General features: G+C 29.5%; 1 protein-coding gene across 2 annotated transcripts in view; it reads left to right on the top strand.

The window, feature by feature from the left end:
• LOC122504849 (limbic system-associated membrane protein-like) overlaps positions 1-27,770 on the top strand; it is a 217,416-nt gene that overhangs the window by 181,139 nt on the left and 8,507 nt on the right. For both annotated transcript variants that reach the window (XM_043616141.1, XM_043616140.1), the window contains exons 4-6: positions 14,434-14,592; positions 14,816-14,944; positions 15,221-15,358. In XM_043616141.1, coding sequence (XP_043472076.1) covers positions 14,434-14,592; positions 14,816-14,944; positions 15,221-15,358 — 426 coding nt within the window. The remainder of the gene's footprint in view (positions 1-14,433; positions 14,593-14,815; positions 14,945-15,220; positions 15,359-27,770) is intronic.

Here is a 27,770-nt window from a genome sequence, read left to right as displayed (position 1 = left end):
CTCGTCCGCCATATTGGATCCGCCATTTTGTATTTTAAAAACAGAGGAGCGAAAAGGGTTAAAGTTCCTACTTCATACTCGCATTTGCCTGCACATTTTACTAGGGGTCCAAAGAAGAAAACAACAGAAAACCATCTTCCAAATACAACTGGTTTATTGACGGTCGAGTTATTAATGCAATAATGCACATTTGGATAATCATCATAAATGTACAAACATATCCTCGACGTCAAATCTCCCGCGACATATCTCGATCATAATGAAAAAAATCAGGGTTATTGCACAGCGGATCACAGCGGCCACCCATAAATCAATAATTTTTTTTGTAGTAGATAGTAGAAAATCTGCTAATTCGGATTAGAGGTACTGGACAATCAAACTCACAATAAATTTAACAATTTTTACAAGTAAAATAATAAATGACTTTTGAAAAACCGTTTTTCACTTATATTTAGATATTCCTCGTAGACTTGTAGAAATTTAGCAATAATTTCATTCTTCTTATCCGAGTGGTTTAGTAACTAGGACCTGATCGCCGACTTTAAATTCTATTAACTAGGTTACTTCTTCTTTTTTTTTAATCTAGTTCATTCGAAATTTGAGATAAATCTAACCATTTTTCCCATATGCATTTCGGTTTTTTCTTGAGATAAAGTTCGACTGGCGTAAACTCGGTAGTTTCATGATGCGTTTCGTTGATGCAATCTTCTATGAAGATCACTTGGTTTCATGAGTTTCACTATAAGTTGTGTCCACCTTAATATATGATTAAAAATTTTATTAATTAGCGCTTTGTAGTCAGATTTCCAAATAAGACATAATTTTACATGTTTGTTATTGTCTATTATTGATAATATGTATTTAAATACCCACTTAGAAGATGTTAACAATAGTCTTTCTATTTTTGTCTTGCATTACCTTCATCAAAGTTCATTAAAGTTTTAATTTTCCCAAAGTTTAGATTACAATAAGTTTACAATAAGGAAGTTAGCAATTGCACAACTCACTCTAGTGATGTTACTTTAATCAGCTTCAAAGAAAAAATACGTGGCGGTACAGAAACAACTAGAGAGATGATTCTATACTGGACCGTATCTCTCCGCGAGGCGTTGTGCTTTAACCAACAATGCCTACTATGGAAAATCGCTGCCCTCCTTGTTTTGACAGGCAATCACATACTCGTTCATTCGATTCGTCTATCTGTCATTCCTGAATAATCGGAATTCCCGTCCAATTATATATCTATCAGAAAGCACTATCCTTTTCCAATTCTGAATTTCCAAGCGATATCATAAGTCAATAGCTGCAAGAAATCTGACCAGTAAAATTCTCAATACGCTAATTCTTTTATATTGTTATTCTTTAACTGAGCAAAAACACTAATAAATGATTTATCGGCATTTGAATTAATAAAATGCATTTAACGTGTGAAAACATTTGTGGCTTTCACTTTAAAATAAAAACAATTGACACACTACTTATTCTATCGAGACTAAACGTTTATTATCTCAATATTATTTACTTGTCTAGACACATTTTTATGAAAAAATTTTTACAAATAGATTTCATAATAAAATATTTTATAACACTGTTATTTATACAATTAAATTGTGGACACAAAGTTCTTCTTGTATCGTAATTAATATAAAAATATACGTAATCTATTGATTGAAGTGAAGCATCGCTGAATTATTTAAATACGAGAATGGAAGTACGCTTATCGCACAATATATTATTCAAACAAAGCTTTAACAAGAAACGTTAATGTGAAAATTTTGAAGCGTTTACATAGTAACATATTTGTCTCATTGTAATTACATAAAAAGCACCTTTAAGTTTTTTAAATTTATTATCGATTTGCAATTTGAACAAAGTTTTTCACGAAACTGTATTTCTGCAAAACAAAAGAGTATATATACTCTTCTTTATGGTTGATAATCTAATAATGTAACTCGTATTGCGAGTTGCATGAAGGCTTTTCCAACCTGACTCGAAATTATGGCACACTAGCACTCTATTGTCTCATCCACGTAGAGCAGTGCGAAAATCATCCAAATTCAAATTTGATAATTCATACAAAACATACAATTAGAATGATGGAAATCATGCACAACATCCACAAATCATATTCTAATCATTAAATGATATATTCCAGTAGATTTTCACTGAACTGGGATTTAGGACCAATAAACTTCTGGTTCAGAAACTAAAGATTGAACGGCATCCTGCCTGTGAGAGCACAAAATATTAAATATCTTAACATGAAAAACAAAAATTACGAAATTTCAATGAAAATAAGCAGAACATTGTTGCCCCAGGGAGTTAATTGCTGATTGTGAGTAATGGTAAATGGATTTGAATTACGTACATAATGAATGTAACGTCCGTCATCAGGTATATACAACAACGATATAAATTGTACAGATTTATGGAGCAAATCCGATTGAGAAATTTCGAAATACAACTGAGCTTATCACTATTATATGATTTCCTATTGGCATAGATACAGTTTAATTATTGGGGTGCTTGTGAGTTGGTGTGTTACCAAGCAGTAAATATACAAAAGTGAATACAAATCTGATAGCACATGAATCCATCTATTGTCGATATGTTTTAATCATCTGTTTCAAGTTTCAACCACTGGCCAGTACCGCATGTCTCTGAAGCTTCTGTGACTCGAAAATAAATGGATTGGGTTTGAAAATTCAATTTGTACTGGAATTCCAAAAAAGAAATCCCACAGACGTGATACAACGGTTCTTTTCTCTCACTCTCGCTTCCCAATATTCCAATACAAATATATACATATCCTATATATCTGCTTGTATTTACAAACCTGCAATTGAACTTCTATATTTCGTTGAACCATTTCTACATGGTGCAAATCGAAAAAGGGACTATAAATTATTACTATACGAATATTTAAAAATCTATATCTTCGCAAGTAATAAATATCATCAGATAGACGTAAATCATTGGCAGCGTATTCAATAATTAATCATTCGATTTATAATAAGTTGTAAATCGTATCGTGAAAATTTATGTAAATGGAAACATATCTGAATATAATAATAGCATAAAGAAAGGGTATAAAATTCAGAAGCCAGCCGGAGCTTTTTAACGTACATTCCACATAGATCGACTAGACAGATTAAAATTAATGAGGAAGACATTTTCTTACACTAGTTTAGTGTCAACTGAAATAAAATTAAAATTTGTTAATATAAGAAAGTCAAAATGATAGAAATAACAATAACACAAGAAATGTTAATGAACTGATATGTAAACACAGTTTCATCGTGAGGAGCAGATTATGTTATTGTTTTGTCATTGTAGACAAGAGTCTATATGTCGTAGGCAAATAGAAGAATCCGTCATTTAGCTAAACGCCTACGCAGTTAGCTAATCGGCGCCGAATAGACGAACGAGCTTCAATATTACTATTATTCGTCTATTCGCCTGAAGGGATCAGGCAATTAGCTATCTGGCTAGGCATTTAGCTATTCGACAAACGCAGTTTAGAAAAATAGAAGAAAATTATATATTTAATAAAATTTTCATTTATTAAAATATTGGAACGCTTTATTTACAAGTTTTTCTATTGCTATAAAATTAAAATACTTATTGATTATAATTTAACACAATTATTATTATTAAAATTATTTATATTATTATTATTTTTCTGTTACTATTCTATCTAATTATTATTATTCCTAATTAAATTAATTATAACTGTAAGCAGCAGCAAAACAGTATATCAATGGAGGGCAGGGATTTAGGAAATGTAATAAATAAAAACGACCACAAACGGAATTTTTAAATTAACAATCATTCAAATATTTTCTTTTAAAAGAGTGAACAATTTTGTGTAATCAGTGTAAGTTTCATTAATTTATTGTAAACGGCTTTTGAGTTAATTTTTTTTAAATGTTGTAATATTTTTTTAATAAAAAAATAACAAAAATTTTAAATTTCAAAAAACGGTTGAAAGTGTTTTTTGTGAACTACAGATTTTTATAGAAGTTTTAACATTTTAGAAAATCAATGACATTTTTTTAACACAGTTGAGCTAGTCTGACCCTATAGCAATAGAAAAACTTGTAAATAAAGCGTTCCAATATTTTAATAAATGAAAATTTTATTAAATATATAATTTTCTTCTATTTTTCTAAACTGCGTTTGTCGAATAGCTAAATGCCTAGCCAGATAGCTAATTGCCTGATCCCTTCAGGCGAATAGACGAATAATAGTAATATTGAAGCTCGTTCGTCTATTCGGCGCCGATTAGCTAACTGCGTAGGCGTTTAGCTAAATGACGGATTCTTCTATTTGCCTACGACATATACATGTGGAAAGAAAGTTTTGTTTAGAGTGGAAACATCTTTCTTTCTGTTAATAGTGGAACGATTTGTTTTAATATGGATCATTTCCGATATTCGTCTTTTTGTAAAGTTTGGTTCATTCTCTACAACTTTTGTATTTTCTCTATCAAAATTATGATTAAAATTAGTACGATGTCGGTAGACTTTAGAGTTATTATTTACTTATTTATGTTCAATTATTCGAGTTAAATAATAGTTTTGTCTCGCCTATATATATATGTAGCTGGTCAATCCTTACAGTCAAATTTATTATACAACATTTGTTCTGTCCCATTTTTTAGTTGTGTCTTTACCTAATCTAATAATAGAATTAAAATTTTCATTTACAAGATGAATCGAAGTACAGTGAAATTTTTTGAGAATATTTGACTTCTCCATCATTTTTGTATTGTAGCCGAGTAAAAATGATTCATACGAATTTCATACAATTTTCGTACGAATTTTGTTCAGAATTCCGTACGAAATTCGAGCGAATTACTAACGAATTATCTATGAAAAATTTATAAAAAAATTCTGCTCGGAAATTCGTATGAAATTCCGCATGAAATGTCAGTTAAAAATTTCTTCAAAAAATTTTCGGTCAAATTTCCATACGAAATTCGAACGAAATTCGAGCAAATTCACTAACGGATTAATTTTGGAAAATTTTTAGAAAATTCTTCTTGTAAATTCGTATGGAATTCCGCACGAAATTCGATAGGATTTCTGTACGAATTTGGTCCGATTTCTGAACGAAAATCGTACGAATCATTTTCACTTGGGAGGAATTAAAATATAGATAGACACTTTTTGATTTCCCTTAATATATGTGTGAGAGTTTGATGAGACCCTTCGGACTTCCTTGTACAAGTTCGGTTCACAAAATATAAATCGCATTGCCAAAAGTTAGTCAAAATTGTATCTCCGAGAAGTCAAAACGTGTCGATCCCAAAATCACACAGTATAAATTATTATCAAGTTTAATTAAAGTTCAACTATATCTATCTATATTAATAAAATCAGACTTTTGTCTGTACATTGCATGAAATTAATTTTTTCTAGCATAATTTATTTATTTGAACAACGGAGAATTCAAAAATGGTAATAGAAAATTTCCTGTCTGTATGTGTGTATGTATGTCCGCAAAATTTTGTTCGCGTATAACTTGAAAACGTCTTGACCGATTGAAGTAAAATTTGGCAATCTTTTAGGTATTGGTCTAACTTAAAATATTAGCTATACACTGAGAAAACTGGAGTATTGGACTAAACATCTGGAGGGACAAATCATTCATATTTGAGAGTTAGCTATTGGATAACAATCTAAATGTTCAAATACACCATTGACAGATATTCGTGCCATTTCTCTTGGAGGGAAAATGAGTTTATAACAGGGGGACAAAATAACCATCTTGAGAAATCCCTTCCTTATCCGGCGCGAAATAAATAAATATGGCAACCTAACGCCTAAATTAAATACATAAAATGTCAGAAAAATAATTTCGTGCGCAGCAGATCGTACACATTTTCTGCGCAACTTTTAACCCTTAGATATAATGGGAGAGAATGTACAAGTAGATTTCCATTATCAATTCAAAATTTATTTTAGAAGGACTATTTAACTCTCTTTATACACTGAGAGACCTTTGGGTCAGCAGCAGACTTTCGATAGGCTACTACTGACCATTTTGGTGGAACGCTACAGGACTATACTTTTGGGTTGCTGCGGTATAATTTTGGGAGCCTGACAGTCCAAAAGTTGTTCCGCTGCAAACCAAAGGCGGCATCCCCACTACTTTTGTGAGCTGCTCACCAACATTTTGGACTGTCACGCGCCCAAAATTGTACCGCAGCGCACAAAAACCATGGTGGAGCTGCTGTCACATACGTTGTTCCGCTACAGTCCCAAAGGTCTCTCAGTGTAAGCAAAGGAAACATACACTTATTGAACCCCTGAATTTGACTCTCCAGTTTTCTCAGTGTATTTGATAAAAAAATATTGAGCTGAACAAAAGTTATGAATTTTTCAAAAAATTCAAAAAAATTTTTTTTTTAGTTTTTGGAGATTGGCATAATTTTTTTAATTTAATAATAATATAAATGATTTTAAAGATATAAAACAATAAAATGAATTAAAAAATAATATTAATATGAAAAAAATTATGAATTTTCCAAAAAATTCGAATTTTTTTTTTAATTTTGAAAGATTGCTGTAAATTAATCAGTTATGACTTTTGTAAGATATATATATATATATATATATATATATATATATATATATATATATATATAAATATATATATATACATATATATATTACAGATTTTAAATATATTAATTAGAACGGGAGGTATTTCTTTTCAAAAAATTACAAAAATGGAAAATTTCCAAATTTTATATTTCCCGTGTGGAAAAGGAAAATTGGTCCTAGCCAGGTTCTACCTATTTTGCCCTGTTAATAGCTTGGTCCTAGGTTGGCAGTGTAGGTTGGACCAACAATGGCTGGTGATGCGATTCTAGCCTGGTCCTAACTTGGGAGCCTAGTTAGGACCAGTTTATTTATATATTTTATTATAATTTTAATTACACTGAGAAAACTGGAGTATTGGACTAAACATCTGGAGGGACAAATCGTTGATATTTGAGAGTTAGCTATTGGATAACAATCTAAATGTTCAAATACACCATTAACAGATATTCGTGCTATTTCTCTTGGAGGGAAAATGAGTTTATAACAGGGGGACAAATTAACCATCTTGAGAAATCCCTTCCTTATCCGGCGCGAAATAAATAAATATGGTAACCTAACCCCTAAATTAAATACATAAAACAGCGAAGTCGACATAAAATGTCAGAAAAATAATTTCGCGCGCATCAGATCGTACACATTTTCTGCGCAACTTTTAACCCTCAGATATAATGGGAGAGAATAAACAAGTAGATTTCCATTATCAATTCAAAATTTATTTTAGAAGGACTATTTAACTCTCTTCATAAGCAAAGGAAACATACACTTTTTGAACCTCTGAATTTGACTCTCCAGTTTTCTCAGTGTAGTTTATAATATTTTCTAAAGAAATAACCTAAATTATTAATAATAAGTATTAGTTTTAATTAATTATTATTTTTTTCAATTAAATGATGACCAAAAGCGAATTCATAAATAATGATAGTATATGTAGAGATTAATATATATTCCTCTAAATATACATTAAAAATTAGAAAAAAATTAGAAATTTGTTAATTAAATTATTTTACAGTATATATAATCATTAAATTGCATACTTATACGAATACAATGCAGAAAAATCGGAATAAACGCAAACCTAAGAAGTAAATAAAATCTAACGCACGCGGGAATCGAACCTACGACCTACGGACTACGAGACTAACGCCCTAACCACTATGCTAATGAAACTAGTTGAGATCAAAATTTTTATTGTTAATGACCTGTGAACTTGCTTTTGATGATTCAATATAGTAATTATTGACACTAATACACGATAATAAATAAAAAAAATAGTTTAACAACAACAATAATAATAAAATAATATCCAAATATAAAAATTCAAAAATTAATATTTTTTAGAGCTGTGCAAAATTCGAACCGAACCGAGTTTAGTTCAGTTTTGGGGCGCCGAAATGTCGAATGTCGAATATTCGACATTCGAACTGGGCGACTGAAATGTCGAATTTTAGAATTCGACATTTTAGCGTACCAAAACCGAACAAAACTCGGTTCGGTTCGAATTTTGTAGAAACTCGAATGTCGAATTTTCGACATTCGAACTAGGCGAAAAAATTCGAACAGTTTGGTTCGAATTATTTTGCACAGCTCTAATATTTTTATATTATATCAAAAAAAAAAAAAAAATATCTATACATTTTCGTTAAAAACAGGTTTTTCATTGTTCTCAATCATTTTTAACATTAATTTCTTGGTCTAAAAAAAATATTCGTCTTTTTGACTTGGAAATTTTTCCTAATTAATTAAGCGGGTGATCCACTTTTTAAAAAAATGTCAAAAAAATTTATGTTAAAAACACGTTTTTCATTATTCTAAATCATTTTAAGCATTAATTTTTTGTTGCAAAAAATTTTTTAGACTTGGACTTAGAAATTTTTGCTAATGAAACTAGGAAGCCCAGGTAGGTCCTGGGTTGGACCTGGGTGGGTCAGCCCACATTCGAATTGCAATATCTCTTAGTGTTTAGCATCAACTTAAACGAAACTTAAAATCAGCGAACGAAATTAGACATATATTTTACTAATGATAATTATATTGCAGTCTGTATCTGTTTAAATAAATAAATAAATTTTGCTGTTTTATTAACTTTTGTAACAAATTACTTAAAAATTTGCAGTTTTTTATCTAATTTCGCAATTATTACACTTGAGTAGTGAAATATGAAGATAATTTATAATTTTAACAATTCAGCATTTGTTTAAACAAAAAATTGTTGTTATTTATTAATTCTTAAGACAATAAAGCGTCTAGACACTTGTAGTCTTTTAAAATTTTGCAATTAACTAATCTGAGTATTTACTTATTGCAAAATTAGAAAAAACTGCTAGTTTCTATGTTGATTGCGTAAAAAGTTAGTAAATAACAATTATTTGTGTTAACAATTGCTGAATTAATAAATTAATAAATTAACTTTATTTTATAGTATTTGTATAATTTTCTGATTTATGTCAAACAATAAATTGTTTAAACAAATATGATTATCAATTAATTTTATAAATATTAATTGAGAATATTTATCAATTCTTACATGTTTTTCATATATCAATTTTGACACTTTATTTTCCTAAAAATTTTTCTAAGTCATAACTGGATCTCCTAGCTGGTACCAAGTTAGGGCCAGCCCAGGATATATAAAAAGGGGTTGCTAAGTTAGGTCCAAGCTAGGGCCAATAATCATTTTAGGCATAGCATGGTGATTTCTACACGGGTTTTTAATGTATATCTTTTAAACTTTCTGTAATTAAATATTACATGTTATTTGGTCATATTTTAGCATAATTTTGAAAAAATACTGTTCTATATAACTATGTGAGTATAAAAATGTTTTTAATATAAAAAAAATTGACAAATTATAATTGACAGACCAATTACTATCAAGCTTAATTCAGTAGTATTTTTGGGGTCTCTGATAACCTTTTGACGTACAAATAATGGAATTTAGAATTATTTGTTTATCCAATTAATCAAAAATTTTTCAATTGCAAAAACTTAGAAAATATTAAAAATGGAGATTTTTTATGATAAAATTGATACTACAGGAATTTAAGAATACCTGTGATACGATACTTGCATTATGCTACTGGGAAAAAACTTAGATAGTAAAAAGTAAAAATAAATAAATAAATAATAAATAATAATAAATAAAAATAATAATAATAAATAAATAACAAATTATTTTAATTCTAGATTTAACTTTTAGGGATGTTTTGAGCATTGTAAAGGCAAAAGTTAAACAGGGTGTCTATTATTATTTTTGTTTAACAAACTATCCGGTTTTCCCAGCTTTGTACAAATTTTTCCAGGTGTATCTTTTCTCATCAAATATAAATTTTCTTGATAAGTATTAACAATAAATAAAACTACAAATGACTATAACAATTCACTTATTTTATGAAAATACTCTTCGACGGGTTTTTGTTTTTACTAATACTTTTAACAGGGGTTCTACCAACTGGAAAAAACGGGAAATATGATCAAGCAATTGTCTACCATAAAAGGAAAAAATGGCGCTAATACATGTAATTTCGTTTTCTTGGGGGTGGGGGGTCTACGTAGTTTATAAAGGTTCCCTAAAATTTAATAAAATAAGACCTATAGGTGTTATTTTAGATTTTAGCAATTATGATACAATTAGTTCGAATTTGACTTTACTATAACTCCAAAAACTGGTGGAAATTTTGGATTAACTTATAATACAATTAATTAAATTTCTACAAATAATTGACAAACATTGTTCTCTGCATTTTAATTAATTGAAAATAAATTATTTTATGATAATTGAATGTAGTATTGTAGAAACTAACACCCGTCGAAGACGGGTACGACAGCTAGTTTCAAATAAAAGCAGTGAAGTTATTTTATTACCTGGAGAATGATTAAATATAAATAAATTCCTACAGTATCAATATAAATTCTAGTTTTAGGATTATTTTATTCAAATATTCACTAGATTTAAGTAAGTGACATCGTCACACTAATGATGGAAATTTAACAACGAATCAACCGGCAGTCGAAGATGGCAGACCTGCTTTTGCTGGTCATGCGATCGACATCCAACGACTTCGGTAATTTCAATAAACTTGATAAACACAAACTTTGGATATAACTTTACTGCAGGCGAGAAGTAAAGATCTGGACATTGTCCTCTCATCTTCAGAGAACCTGAGAGTAATCCATGCCTGCACCAAACAAATCCAAAAATAATCCTATTGTTGATCAGAAATTAGATTTTTCATGATTGAACGATGTTTTGATTTTGTTTCTACATGAATTCTTTCCATACGAATTTACAAGACGATGTACTAGGATCAGTTTCAAAATGCATACTCTCTGCATTAATGAAACTGTTTTCCTTTTCAGATTAATTTCTCCGCTATTTTGATGATTCAATAACCTTGCCATGTTTTGTGTCGGACTTGTTTTTCTGATGCACGAGCTGATATTTTCTTCGATAATTTTTTGTCTTTAAGAGCTATTCAGCCCTTTTTAATTTCCGGCCTTTTGATATCCTTTGCTTCAGAAATATTTTCATTCAAATCTTTCTACAATTGTAGAAAACAAAACATATTTTATTAGAATTTTCGTTTTATTATCAGATTGCAGTTTGCAGTAACAATTAAGATGCACATAAAGGGTAACCAACCTTTCTATATCATATCCATGAAAAGAAACATTTTCGTCTAAATAAATATCCATAAAGATAGTTATAAATTTTTCCACCACTCCTGATATTTTTTAAATATTTCAAATTGCTCTTTAACCTCAAGTTAACACATGTACGCACTGGTAAACCTCGATAGAAAATATTTGTGGTTTTTGAAAAAAATATTTCATACTGAGCGTAAATAACAGATTCGATGAATTATTTCTTTATCAAAAGTTTGTATAAAAGACTATTAGTGCCTTTTGAAATAAAAAGTTTTTCACATAACTGAATATAGGATGCAGCTTTTTATTTCAAAAATGAAGAATTTAATAAAAGATTGAAAAAGATGAGTATTTTTTTAAAGTGAATAAAAAATACAGTTGACTTGTGTGTGGTTGATTTGAATTATTTGGATTGAGTGAAATGGAAGAGAATCAAAGTGACAGATGGACAGACATACAGAATCGGTTACGTTTTGGTTGGACTGCTATCATCGAAATGGAAAATAGTTAAAGAGGTTCAAAAAGATCAGAAGTTGTGTTCAATTTGAAATTCGAATAATTCTCCAAATATTATCCATCTATTTTATCTGTAATTAAAGTATTAAAATTAGAATTTATATTAAAATTATTTATATTTATATCGAAAAGAAAATAATATCGTATTTAATGATCATTGACCAGATTCTGTGTGGACTAATAGCCATCCAAATACACAAGCATCACAACTAATGATACGGATTAGAATCTTCACTTTAAAGTCTCAATAGCTTAGAAATTCACCTGAAGAGGTTACGATTAATGTCTCCCACCCCACGGAATGAAGTTGTTACAGATTTTCAGTTCTTAATGTCCGTTTGGACTACCAGCGCTATCTGAATAAAAAACGTCGAAGCTAACGACTCCAGAATTTTCAAGATTTTTGGTTTATATAAGTCTATTCCCATTGCACGACTAGCTGTTACAATTATTTCCTAAAAGATGCCATTTCCATTTAATTTTAACTGCTAATTCTATTTCTATTCTATTCAACAACACTGCTGTTGAATTTTTAAACAAGATTTTCCGTTTTTTAATGTTTATTCTAACTTGATTGATAATTTCCCTTTCATCATTATACTTTAAAAGTTATAAATTCAGCGTTTTATCAGATTTTTAAATTAATTTTTTAGTCACCATATAACTGTAAATAATAATTGTTAAAGTCTGAAACAAAGAGGGAAAGATAAATTGCATGTGGCTTATTTATAATGTTTGATGTAAGAAGTCATGAAATCCAGCTGAATACAGTCTTGAAAATTGTTCTTCTCAACTGAAATTACCTGACACCAGTTGCTATGAGTTGATTCAGGTCAGACTCAAGCTCGAGTTACAGTTTGCAGAGTTACTCTAACAGTATATACCAACTCCTCAGCGAATTGTACAAGCGTAATATTGCTACAGACGTTTACATGGTATAGTCTTTATAAGTTAAATGAGAGGACTGGGTTTATTACTCTTAATACTAGTTAATAGCAATTTCAAAATAAAAAATACAAAAATAATTCTTGTAATTAGTTTCGACGAAAATAAAATATAGTAAGAAGTAAAAGTAAAAGACCGTAAATATAATAAGAACTCGTAAATAAATTAAGACGTTTGTATACGGAGAAACTTTTAATACCACTAATTCTTAAAACTGGTGAGACATTTTAGTATGCTAGGTTAGATTCAAGGGAAAAACGACATAGGTTATAGAAATTGCTATTGAGACTATCAAAAACACTCATTCAGTATATATTTTACAGTTCTTCATAAGGAAACTAACGAAAATTAGTATGTTGTTTTAGAAAGAAAATAATAATTTTTGCAAAGTTGGGAAAGCCATGAATTAAAAAGAAACACAACAAATTAATTGTCTATAGATACTCATAGAGACGATAGTGATACTTGGATCTGATGGTAGATGGCATTAGTGTATGTCACTGTAACTGTAGGTAAATATATTTAACACGACGTAAGAACCTAACCTATATTATTAACGCACACACGCACACGCAAGTAAAGACACGACGATTGGTCACAGAAACCGAAAGATCGCACGATTCGTTAGAAGTACACAGCTGAATCGTCCTTATATATTAAACGAGTGGAAAAATATGTGCCTTCGAGAGAGAGCATTTTTTAAAATAACTTACTAATCAAATTATGTAAATAAGTAAAAGTCGTGAAAAAAATTATGTTATATTGAGGAACAGTTCTTAAATTTAATTTGGCATGAGGAGACATTCACGTTTATTAATAAAAGGTTTTTTTCTTTCATACACGTGTGAATTTCAACTTCGAAACATTAAGGTTAGTTCGCGACGTCAGGTGATGGACTCGGTGATGCTCGGGCGAAATCGGTTAAGTCCGCCCGCAGTCCTTCCAAAATTGGTATGTTACGTTAGAATGTCTGTTATATATTCTATCTATATGTGGAAAAAAGGTTAGAATTACCGTATTATTTCACAAACAAAAACTAGCATTTTATTCTTTTCTAAAGAAAAATAAGACTATTTCTAATGCAGATAGTAATTTTTGTACACCGAAGGTTGCTTAATATATAACGAACTTATCATATTTTCGTATTAATGTTGAAATTATTAGCACAACGCACGAAAAATCCTCACATTCTAACGTACTTTTAGAATAAAGATAACCAAATATATTCAATATTAGAAGAAAAAGTTTCTCCGTGTAGATAAGAAAACGATTAGTCAATTTTTTTAAATTAGTTTGTATCATAAAAACGAGGGGTCGACAAGAGAAATACAAAGTTGCCTATACTGATTCTTCCGGGCCGGAAGGGAAATGCAATTTGGAGTGACGTAAATCTTGATGCAGGGGGAGATGTAACTAATTGTGTATATATTCAACATAGGAGACAACAATTCCTATCGAGTATAAATGACACAAGCAATTTCAATTCCGGTACATAAAAATTATGAAATAAATTCAATGACGTCATTCTTTGCATGAGTAAACGCGACCCTAACATCTTCCCCCAAAGAGAAAAAAACTATTCCCATGAAGAAATTTACGACTTTGGCGCCCCAGTCGATTTCTGATGATACGAAGATATGGCTGGATTAATCGATTCTGATTAAATTAGAACAATTTCGATTGATGTTACATTAACAGTTTCTTGCATTAATTACAGTTCCACCCGATATTCTGGATTTTCAAACTAGCACCGACATGGTTGTACGTGAAGGTAGTAACGTGACCTTAAGATGTGCAGCTGCTGGGTCACCAACACCGAACATCACCTGGAGAAGAGAAGATGGTCAGACAATTTTATTAGGAAATGGAAGAAAAGGTTGAGTACTTTTTATTTTTTTTCAAACTCTAGAAAGAGAATATTAAATAATAATCACTTTTCTGTATGAGATAATTCGCATAATATTATTAATTGTGATTCTCTTTGAGGCACACAGCAAAAATGACTACAGAAATAATCTTCTTAAACGTTTACACTGTTTGCAAAATTTACCGTGAGTTAATAAACAAATAATTTAATCATTAACATCTGTTAATTGCAGCACAAAGCGTAGAGGGTCCTCTTTTTGAAATCACAAAAGTAAATCGACTGCACATGGGGTCGTATTTGTGCATCGCATCGAACGGAGTACCACCCTCTGTGAGCAAAAGGATTACGTTGGTTGTACATTGTACGTATAATCTCAAAGATCATTCTATCCCTTAAATAATTCAATACATTTCAATTGAAAATTTTAATGCTCACAAAATGGAAGATTAACTTTTACTTTTGATACTGTCAATTTTAATAATAGTAGGAGTAAACAATTCCTGTTTTGAAAAAGAGAAATTATCCTTTTTAAAACGGATTAAATCGATTTATTTTTTTCTTTTAAATAGATTTTTTTAAGATTAATTACATTGAAAATATTTATACTAAAGAATATTAATTAAAGAATAATATTTAGTTCCGCCTATGATATGGATTCAAAATCAATTGGTCGGTGCACGAGAAGGTCAACAAATAACTTTGGAGTGCCACTCAGAAGCTTATCCAAAGTCTATTAACTATTGGACAATGGAGAAGGATGAGATTGTTCCACAAAGTTAGTATTCTCTATTGTCAATTTAAAAAAATTAAGAAAAGAAAAGATTGGAAATATTTTATACAAACTGTGACTTTTTTTTATTTGCTATAGTTTATTCGGATGAGATTAAATCTTGAATAATGCATGTGAATGCACGTCGTGCTGACAGTGGGAAAGTAACATGATTTTATCTGACGCTTATGAAAAAGGGCTTCTATTGGACAAAAGAGACGAAATTCGAGTTAGTGTATACATATACACTAGACAGGAGAGGATAGGGAAACTTTAGGGGTGTTCCTCTCCCTGTCATCGGGGCTTATTATGTCATGTAGCCTACATTTGCATATGTATTAAGACCAATAACATGCAGTACAATTGGACCTATAGGGTCTAACTATTCCACCACGTGCTTATGTATCAATATGACTAAATTTGTGTGCCCACTCACTACCCCTACAAAACCTTTATATATTCTCCTCGCCATATACGCATATTATGCCTAATAATAACTTTCATTGCAACTATTATTCCAAGACGATTATTATCATCTATCATCATTATAATAATACTACCTATCTTATTAATTTGGAGAAACGACAATTTTCAAAATTCTAAAACTAACTATCAATTGTTTGCTAATTCCGAATCTAAAGTCGAAATTTAAAAATTCAAAATGGCGGATACAATATGACTGATGAAGAGATTGAAAATTAATTTGATTTGCTTCAAGCTCAAGCTTCAATTTGCTTCAAGTATCAATACTTACGGAATTTAAAGGTCGCTGAATTTGAATCTAAAGTCGAAATTTAAATATTTAATATGGCGGATCCAATATGACGGTATTTACAGATTTCAATGTCGTTTATTCTGAAGTTTAAAATTTCGATTCATAAGATTCGAATTCAACGATTCCAAAACACAAAATTTCAAAAAAAATGAAATTTAAAGAAAAATAATTCAATAGGTACTTAATATAATAATTAGAGGGGAGACTGGGGCTAAATGTTAAATTTTTGCACAAATTATTTTTTTAGACAATAAATCCACTTCGATGCAAATGTGTATTGATCAATATTGTAGGGCAACTTGTCCTCAACAACTTTCAATAAAAAAGTTTCTGATTATTTTCGCGTAAAATACATGTTTTATCCTTTTTTGAAAATTTTGTTTTTTTTAACATTTACCCCATGCTGGAGCTAAATGTTAAACGGCTGGGGCTAAATATTCAATTCTATTACTAGCCTACTAAAACTATTTTCTGATAGGTTTTAAGTAATGCATAAGTTAAAGTATGATTTCAGTTAAGGTAATTTAGTCAATGAAACATCTGTGTTTATTTGACAATAGCTAAAACAGTTATAGAGTTAATAAATAAAAATTTCAAAATAAAAAAAAAATTTTTGGTTTATTTCACGTGAGCGGTCTTGTTTTTTGACCGCGTACTTGCCTAATGTCAAATAAATAATTTTTAACCATATAAACCCGAAATACACGAAAAATGTAAAAAACATGGAAAAAATACACTTAACATTTAGCCTATTATTTAACATTTAGCCCCAGGGTGCGTTTTTGGCTTTAACAACAAATATACAAAATCTAACTAAAAATATTTAAGAAATACCTTTAGGTACATCTTCAGGGGACCCAAATAGGCTAAAATACTTTTGGCGATGAGAATATATCCAAAAAATATACTTAAAAGTTGAAATTTTCGTTTACGTAAAAATTTATAAATATAGAGACAAAACACACTTCTTATTATGGACACCACATAAATGAACAGAATGTCACATAACTTCGGACATTTATTTAGAGTGATAACTAGTGATAACACCCTTCTATAATAATCAAAATTGCAATGCTCTTACTACTCTCCAACGCCGGTTTAGCGGATTGTTTGGGGGAGTCGTCCGTTAAAGCGAACAATACCTTAATAATACCTTTAACGAGACAGGACAAAAAAAGTTGTAAATCACAACCCAAAAAGTCCGCTAATCCGGTGTCCACTAAACCGGCGTTGGAGTGTATTTCCGTTCGAAAGATAATGAATTTTAACTGTTTTGACAGTTTGACATTTAGCCCCAGTGTCTCCTACCATCAAATTATTTTTATGTAAAAAAATATTGTCGTTCATTTGAACGTTCAAAATTTTAGGAATATATGAAATGTAATATTTTTTTAAATAATAAATAAATGAATTGTACAAAAAAATGTGATTAAAAAAATCCAGGTGATAGCCATATTGGCTTTCAAATATCCCAGACTGTTATTTTCATGTATAGAAATTTCAAAAATTTAATTTACTATCAAACAAATTGACATTTAATTTTTCACTGGCAATTTAATATAACAAGAAATCAAGGTGCATTGACTTTCAAATTTTTTATTTTTTTTTAGAAAAAGTAATGTGGGTAAAAATAATAATTTTGGAAATTTGTCATTTATACTTTTATTATGTCACTTTGGACTCCCAATCTTGATAATGTTTCATTGATTTATTTCATTTTATTGTATATTTATTTATTTTTGTTAGCTTTTGGAATGAAAAATTCTTAATTCTGGATAATGGTAAGGCAATTAGGGTAATGTCACCTTGAGAGGACCGCCTAAGCTTTTTTCGAAAAAATTCTTTATGAAAGCAAATTAATCGGAGGTTTCTATTCCAAGCTTTAGTTTAGATCCTTAGATAAGTGTTTATACCATAATAGCTTTGATTTTTTTTTATTTGGAAAAAACAATTGACTTTAAAAAAAGCCAATTTTTAAGGATTGAAAAAAGTGTAACCTTGAGTGGACCACTCCTAAAAAATTGTAAAAGTTATTCTAAATTCTTTAATGTATTTAATATTTCTGATATATTGAAACAAAATTTATGCTTATGCAGCTTCAGACCATGTATGTGTCGCAATGTTTACAAGTGAAACCATTTTTAATAATTTTGGCACATATCACATCAATATCACAAAAAAATTAATAAAGAACACAAAACATAGTTTCAAACCAATTTATTGTCAATTTATTTCCATAAAAATGGTAAACTGACATTAAAAATATAAAAAACAGACAGTCCACTCATGGTTATGAACAGTGGTCCACTGATGGTGACATGCAACTTTTTATGGCAGCCACCACAATTTTTTTTAGTCAAAATTATCACTTAATTAAACTAAGACAATCAATTTCAATATCCAAAGTAGTAGGAAAAAAATAAGTTCCCTTTTAAAACTTAAATTTTACACTATACTTTTACACTTCCGAATTACTTTACTCATTGTATTAGAGCGACTTCTTTTTTGGTTTGTGTTCTTAAAAATGCTTTACATCAAACGATAACGTATATATGATTATCGCGGAACTTATTTTCGTACGGTTTCTAGGTGCGGTGGTGCTATTCGCACTATTTATTTCACGTTTCCGCTGGCAGATAACTTAAAAGCTCAGGCGGTCCACTCAAGGTGACATTACCCTACAAGAAGAGTGGAATTTCTGAAATGATTCAATATTAATCAGCAATAAAATCCTAGTTTAATAAGATGCCATAAAAAATTCCAGTAATTATTACATTCACTTTCTTAACGAAAAGAGATAATTATAATTTATTATCTGTTCTGATTTACTTTCACAATTATTCTTTTATTTAATTTTCAGTTTTTCACTCTGACATTTATCTCATTCCTATCGATTCGTACCCGTGTAGAAATTTCCCCATTTGTCCCTGTCTCTAGTAGGGCCCTCGCTAGGTTCTGACTAGAATCTCTAGTCTAAAACTGATCAGGACCTTATTGATTTCCAACTATAGACAAACTAGTGTACAAGTATTATATATAAAAATATAAATTGTTTTTTTAAATAAATAATTCAGATTAATTAATAGAAAAACTGACCAGCATTATTTATTAAAAAATTTTGCATATTATTTGATTATTTAATTTTTTAACATATTTTAAAGAAAATTCCAATATTGTAGACTATTTTTGCAAACAATTCAAATAAAACAATTTTATCATATAAAAATCTTTTATTTAAATAAATAAATTAAAAGAATAAAAACATAAATAAATATTAATTATGTGGGTATAAAAAATTTTTATTACCTACATTGTAATATTATTCGTAAAAATAATTTTTTTAGAACGATATGTATGTGCAATTATACCTTAAAATGTTCTTGATAATTAATAAAGACATTAATTAATAATTAAAATTATGTAATATTATTATAATTCCAATAATAATAAATTCAATAATATAATTATAATAATTATAGTAAATATAAAAATATAAATATTAATGTAATACGTAATATTTAATTATTCAGTAATGTTATAATTAATTATTATTAATTATCATTAACAATGAATAATATCTCCCCAAAATTCATAATGTAATTAAAGCAAAGGACCTTCCAACCTAGCGTGGCTGTGAGGTATGTGTATCTGACTGGAGTCCTCAAGGTCCAAGGTTCGATCCCCCATGGGCACGAGATTTTTAATTCTAGTTCCAGGTTTTTCGTGTACAGCATTCGTTAATAATGTTAATGTCAATGAAGAATTCAATTCTAAATAGGTGAAAAATAATAATTTTTAAAACCGGTTGAAGTAAAATAAAACTTCTAGTCGGGACCCCATCAACACCAGCTTGACAAAAGCGACTACATTGCAAAAACTGGTATCTCACTCGTGTCTTAAAATGAGTTGCTTTAAGTGTTTAAAATATTGAGATACAAAATCTGTTTTATATTGAGACATTTAATTTCATCTCGTGTCTCATTTTAAAACATTAAAGGTGACTCAATGCGTATAAGACACGTAAAACGTCTTCTTAGTGTGAGACGGATACTCAAAACACATTTCGTGTCTCAAAATGCATTGCTAAATGTGTAAGACACTTTGAAACGTCTTAAAATGAGACACATATCTGTTTCAAATATGTGGACTAAAACATCTTATGTGTTTCAAATATGGGACAAAACGTCTCAAAATGAGACACTTGTTTTTGCAGTGCACTGCAAAAACTGGCGTCTTTGAAACGTCTTATTTTAAGACATTAGACGTTTTGAAAACGTCTAGTCTGGAATAAATGACTAATTCATCTGTCTTTCATGCAAAGAGTCTAAAAATTTGAGACACTTCTTGCGTCTTACAAATGTAAACAAGTCACTTTCAGTGCTTATAATTTAAGACATATAATGTAGACGGTAAAAGTGTCTATATTTAAGTCATTTTTGCTAATTTAAGACGTTTTCGAAGTAAGACACTTTGAATAAAAGACATTTTGTGTATTCGAGTATCTTCGGTAATATTCGTCTTGCCTCGTCTCGATGAAAGTTTCCCGCGCAATATCAATGTGATCAATGCATACATGCATTTTTAGGTTATGTATCGATTCAAGCAGTAAATTTCATCTGAATGAAGACACTTTAAACGTCTCCAAAATAGTCACTTTTAACGTCTTCCTAAAAGACATCCCAAAACGTCTTACAAATGAGGACAAAAGTGTCTCAAATATAGACACCTGTTTTTGCAGTGTGTAGAACCCCACTAGTTTCTCTAGTTGGAGCCCTTCTTCAAATGGGGTAAACTAGTGAGGTCCCCACTGGAACCCAACTACCATTTCTACAAGGGTACTTATACCACTATTAAAATTCGTTATGCTGATTATACTACAAATTTTGTTATTTTTTCCGTAATTCTTTTATTAAGAGCATTTTACTTATTGTTAAAAAAAACAAGTACTTTGTTAATTTATTTTCAAGATATATTTTATTTTCTCTTTAGTTTCTGAAGAGGATAGCTATGCTGTTGAAACCAACTTCACGGAGAAAAATGAAAATTCAGATTTCGGACTGAATATAAAATCATTTGAGTAATTTCTATTATCGTAGGGAGGAATATTGAATTTTAGATTTCAATCCCAAAAAGTTTAGGAATGATTTTCAATTAAAATCAGTTCTAGATATTTTAGCAAACGCTAATATTCTTTTTTGTGTGAGTACTTTTAGATTCCTTGATTTATTTTAATTTGTAAAGCAATTATTATTAAATAACATTTTATGATGGTGTTCTATTGTTCAATGTGATTTTAACTAAATTTCGTATTGACAGATGCATTAATTGTGTAAATTTCAATTATACATCAAAAAAGCAATATATTCAAATGTGCAAAGAATTAAGTATAATTATTATTTTTACATTGATTTTAACTCAGTATTCAATAATTACAATCTGTGTATAAACTTTTACTTGAAATGTACTGTTTATTGCAAGAGTACTGAGATTTATTTCCAGACAGTTTAGGGACATCCGAAACTTTGGGGCGCGCCTGCGCCATCGTTAGTGTATAGCAGTGCATAGTGTCTTTGATTCAGTTTCGGTTGTTATTTGAAGTGCGTATGTTACTATTCTCGAAATTTTCAAGCGTTTGAAATAAAAAGTTATAGCGGTTCAACTTGGAGTGTTCTGACATGGCTAAAAATATAAACTAGTATTGTTTCTCATAAAACTAGATCAAGTGATGGATAAGAGTACGTTTTTAAAAAATGAATTTGAATTTAAGTTTTTTTTCCTTATAAATTATTTTATAATTGAAATAATTTTAAATAATTTTGAAAATAATTTTAAATTATTTTATGCTTAGTTCCTTTTATCCAGCTACATATTGTGCAATAAAAACTAAATAAATAATCTAAACTTAAAATAATGTTCTTCTTTTAAACAATTAAATAGTTATAAAATTATACAATAAATATAGTGTATAACAAATTTATTTAATATAATAATAATAATAATAATAATAATAATAATAATAATATAATTTACTATATTACCATTAATTTATGACTATACAAAATATATTTACTTTTAATTGAAATTCAATTTGAAACTAAATGTAATATCTAAAAATGAAATAATTAAAAATATTAGAATTCTTTAAATTTTAGACACTTCTTTTGGGAAATTTTATTATATTATTTAATAGTATATTAAGCAACAAGGGTATAAAGGCAGCCATTTGTTTACGGTGATTTTTTTTCTCGGGGCGCCCTCGACCTCCACTCGTGTCACAAAAATCATCGTAAACAAATTGGCTGCCTTTATTCCCACACTGAGAGAAGTCCGGGAACTAATACGTCCCGTGCGAGCCTTGAGTTGTACTTTTGAATGTTTTTATGTGAACCCTCGAATCGGGATGTCTCAAGCCCCGATGCGAAACGTGGAACGTCCTGAAGCGAGATTACGCAGAACTTTCAGTGTTTGCCACCAGTTGTTTTCTCACATGCGAGAACAATGTTTGACTGGATCGGGGAGTCTCAGCACCCGATTCGGAACAACTCAAACACGACAAGCAGAGTAGCTCATAGCGACGTCTAGCGGGAACTATTACGTATCGGTCTTCTCTCAGTGCATGTTACTTACGATATTTTTTATTCCTAATGCACAAAAGTGTCGATTTCAGATAGCAGACGACAGGGAATAAAAGTCAGTCACTTGTTCGACTTATAATTTCAAATTGAATTTCCATTAAAAATAAATATATTTTTATAGTCATAAATTAATGGTAATAATAAATGGTTAATTTATGAATAAGTATAAGAAATCTGAATGTTTTGACTAATAGAAATAATAATATAGGTTACTAAAAGATTTTACTTATTCCGTAAAGTTTTTATTGAAACGATCCACGCCGCCCTGCTCTCATTGTAGTCAGTATGGGAATCGACACTAGACTTGTCTTGGACTCTGCCCAGGAGAGCCTATCAATATGTTCAGTCGAAAACACGTTAAGCCTACTGACGTGCTTTAAAGCTTTTACGATTTATTTCCCTATTTTTTATACTGGAGCCGCAAAGGTAGACAAGTTTGAGAATGAAATCTAAGTTACTAGCGCTGAACTCCACAATTTTCAATCGGATTTTTCTGCGTGTTATTAGCACCGATTTAATTTTGGACATTAAAGTTTAAAGTTAAATATTTTTTAAGAAGTTGTAACTACACGGAAAAATGTAAGTTGCACATGCTGTACATTTCGAAAAATTTGTCCAATAATTAACTTCACTTCATATAAAAACAATAGGAAATAATAAATGTGAAGTATATTAAATAGTAAAATTTTTAGATAGGAATAACTGATGCACCATAAGGTACAAATACTGCCCCAAACATTTTTCCGTGTAGCACCCACTTAATGTTTCATTATTTGATGTTGGTTTTAAACAAAAAATATTTAACTTTAAAATTTAATTTTGAAATTAAGTGGGTGCTGATAACTGGGTGCCCGCAATTTCAGCTTCATGGCTCTAGTTTATAGTCTATAAAAATGTAATTTTTAGTTTAAAAAATAAATCCTTAGATCAAGACCTAATTTATTATGTCTTGAATAATAATTAACGCCCTTCATTTATGTCCATAACTACCATTTCTGATTACTGATTTTCCAGTTTTGTCATTTATTAATTTAAAATCATCTTAAAAAATTTTGAACTTTCCTGCTTGTAGATTTTAATTTTTCTCTCTCTTGTACTTATTAGAGGCACGTGTCGCTCTTCTAATATTACAGATGTATCGTCTGTCGTCATCTGAACTCCTGGTATTCGTGCTGGGGTGCTCCCGTTTGTGTTAGCCGTTCCTCTCTTATAAAATAATCGAACTCTTCTAATTTTATTAAACTACTAATTAGACTACTTGTTTAAACTAAGCTCTAAAATACTTGAAGTATTTTTATCCTTTACAATTTTAAACTTTTAATTTACGATGATAATTTTCAGCGCAGGAATAAACATGTTGGTGTTTTATTAAGCGCATTTTGTAATAGGTTATTATTGATTATAATCGATAATTCATTCATTCAAATAAAAATAGCAATTAAATTATTTTTAAAAAGTGAAAAAGCTTAAGAATTGGAATTTTACAAAATACAAGAAATTGAGGAAATGATGAAGTTTTTGATTTTTTTCCCTACTATATTTCCGAGTTAAAACCAATTTTTGATTTTGAATTAAAAATGTGTCTTTTGATAAGGTTATATAAAATTATAAAAATAGGGGATGATTTTCTGAAAATAAATAAGATCAATTTTCTCAAAAACATCACATTTTTTTGTTATCAAATTTTTACTACAAATTCTTAAAATAATTATGAACATTTCCTATGAATTTTAAGCGGGCTAAACCATTCTGTCAATCAAGAGAATTTTTTTTTAAATATTTATTTTTGCAAATTTTTAAATTGTTAACTTGCATTTTAAAAAACAAATAAATCGTTATAACATTGTTGACGTGAACGTTAACAATTTGAAAATTTGTAAGAATAAATTTAAAAAAAAATTCTCCTGATTGCCAGAATGGTTTAGACCGCTTGAAATTCATAGGAAGTGTTCATAATTATTTTAAGAATTTGTAGTAAAAATTTGATAACAAAAAAGGTGGTGTTTTTGAGAAAATTGATCTTATTTATTTTCAGAAAATCATCCCCTATTTTTATCATTTTAAATATTTTTTCAAATTTCAAACTGGATTGTGAAGAGGATAAGACCATCTACAAGACCCAAGAAAGAAAATTAAATTATACTCAAAAGAAAAAAAAGACAAGCAAAACAATTTCTTTTCTATAACATGAAGTTAGTCGACATGCCTGATTTGAAATGGATTCAGTCTACTGTGTGATTCTTGGATAGTTTATGAATTGAAATTATTGTTATGGTCCAATTGGATGCATAAAATAAGAAACTTTCTATAAAATACCGAATAAAAATTAATTATTAAGTAGATTTAGCAAAATAATCAGAAAAATCAATAAAAATGAAATTGACCTTTTTAAAACTTGTGTAATAAATTTTTCGCGATAATATGAAAATTTCTCTACACGGAGAAAAATAAATAGTAATAATTATACTATTTTCGATGAAAAATTACTACTTTTAAGTAGTAATTTTGAAACTGCTCGAAAAATAGTAACTTTTGCTTCGTATTCAAACGATTTTTACTTTTTTGAAAAAGTATAATTTACTTCAAGGAATCTAAATTTTATTAAAAGCCGAGTAATATTTAAAATGTCCCGAGCAATTAATACTCTGAGCGAAGCAACTTTTATTACGAATCAGAGCAATTATTACTATTTCGGTAAAGATTTTTACTCGTAAAAGTAGTAATCCGTACCCACACAATGACGCGCCTCACACCGACGGGCGAAACGAATGCCGGCGCGCCTGCGCGTCTGTCCACGCCGTGACGAAAAAAAATGCTGGTGTAGAGAGCTATATTGTCTCGTTTTATTTTAATAAATTAAAATAAAATAATCAGTGCGTTCAAAAAATATTTTTTCAAGTAATTAACACTCTGCATGTGTATTATTATTCATTATTCATAAGTTTTACTTTTTTTTCACATTCTTACTTACAATTAACAACTTAACATATCGGAAAATCTTAACATCTATACAGTTTCGAACCCTACCTAACTTATATCTAACGCAACCTAAAATCGCACGCATTTATACTAAGCCTCTCGGCTACGCAATCGCTATGGAGAAAATTTCATGTTACCCGCATATATCTCTTTTCGATAAAGTGAATCATAAATTATATTTATTTAGATAAGTTACTGCATTAAAATATAAACATTTATAATAATAATAATAATAAACAGTATTATTAATTTAAAATTACTTATTTTAATTATTAAATTATTAGATTATAATGTTAATGATTTTATATATTTTTTATTAATTAATTAGTAATTCATTAAAAATTAATTAACTAATTTTAAAGTGATTATACATGAATTGCATACTTTGGAAATTGATAAATAATTAAAATGCATATAGCAATTAATGATCGCACCACTGATATAAACAAAATTGTCCAAAGAACTGAACCGTGCTACACGTGCTTCTTGTAACCTAGAAATGTTGGATCACTTTGACGTCAGGTTACGGTCGCTGCGCATGACAGTAGTGACGTGATCACACACATAGGTGTGTAACAGTAGTGGTACGGATTACTACTTTTACGAGTAAAAAGTTTGTTCTGCAATAGTAAAAGTTGCTTCTTGCAGAAGCAATCTTTATTTTCCGCAGTATTAATTATTAGAATTTCTACAAGTAATATTCTCAACATATCGAATGTAAAAAGTAATACAAAATTTAATAAAATTTACAATGACGATGTAAAAATTAAAATTCTTAAAGCAATTTTTAAACGTGACTACTGTAATAATTACTATTAGTAATTTTTACTACCAGAAATAGCCCTCACAGCATCGGGATATTCAGGATATTCCAGAGACGTCCTGGGGATATCGATTTGTTTTCGGAAGTTTGGATATCCCTGGAATATCCTCTGGATATCCATGGACGTCCCTAGGATATCCCAGAGATATTCAAACTTCCGAAAACAAATCGATATCCCCAGGACGTCTCTGGGATATCTTGAATATCCCGGTGCTGTGAGGGAGTAATTTTTACTTCATGCGAAGTACATTTTACTATGAATAGTAATTTTTAATATAAAAGTAGAATTATTACTATTCCATAGGAACTTTTACTTGAAACTCAGCACCATTTTTCTCCGTGTATCTAAATGAATCATAATAGAAGCAAAATCAGCATTGTTGGTTAATCAAAGAGTATTATAAACGAAATAAAAATTATTTTCTAAAAAGTGCAAAAATCCCATGTTAATTAAATGGGAAAAGTATTGTTATTTAGGCAGGGTTAAACGGCATCGTAAAAATTTGTTCTAGTTTCTAGAATTGTTTTTAGGTCAGAAAGAAACGATTTTGACGATACCCAAATGAAAATAGCTAACTTGGGAAATAACGGACACCCTAGTATGTATGGGGGAGAGTGGGGAAAACCGGCAATACCATTATGATCAGGGAAACAATATTAAAGGGTCTAGTTCTCATTGGAAGATGATTATTTTTCATTGAAAGTAAATATTTTAATGAAAAAAACATTCTAATTAATAATAATTTTCGTGAAACTCTGATACAATGACATCTATCATCATCTCTGATACATCCTATGGCCGGTTTGACCCACCGAAAACTGTCCGGTTTCCCCCACAGGCTCATTTTGAGAATTGATATTTGTTAAAAAAACGCTTTGCAGATTCATCAAAGTTTTTGGTGGTAAATATTCCTGAGGTGTGTACCTTCAAAACCTAAGGCCTAATATTTGGAAATATTACACGATTTCTTCAGAATTCCCTTAAGAAAAATTTCGTAAAAGTACTAAAAAAACTAAAAAAAAAACTTTTGCTCCTAGCGTTGCACAAACAAAAGCAAAAAATGTCAAATTGAAAAAATAAGGTATACTACACATGGTTGTTTCAAATTTCTAAACAATACTTTTGACAATTTCGCCATTTCGGAGATATTGACACCTGGCCGGTTTGCCCCACTCTCCCCTATATTTTATAGGTATATTTTTATA

This window comes from Leptopilina heterotoma, unplaced genomic scaffold, assembly GCF_015476425.1.
Source record: "Leptopilina heterotoma isolate Lh14 unplaced genomic scaffold, ASM1547642v1 Lhet_323, whole genome shotgun sequence".
Lineage (NCBI taxonomy): Eukaryota > Metazoa > Arthropoda > Insecta > Hymenoptera > Figitidae > Leptopilina > Leptopilina heterotoma.
Note: the sequence above shows the minus strand (reverse complement) of the source record. Positions and strands in the feature narration are given on the sequence as shown.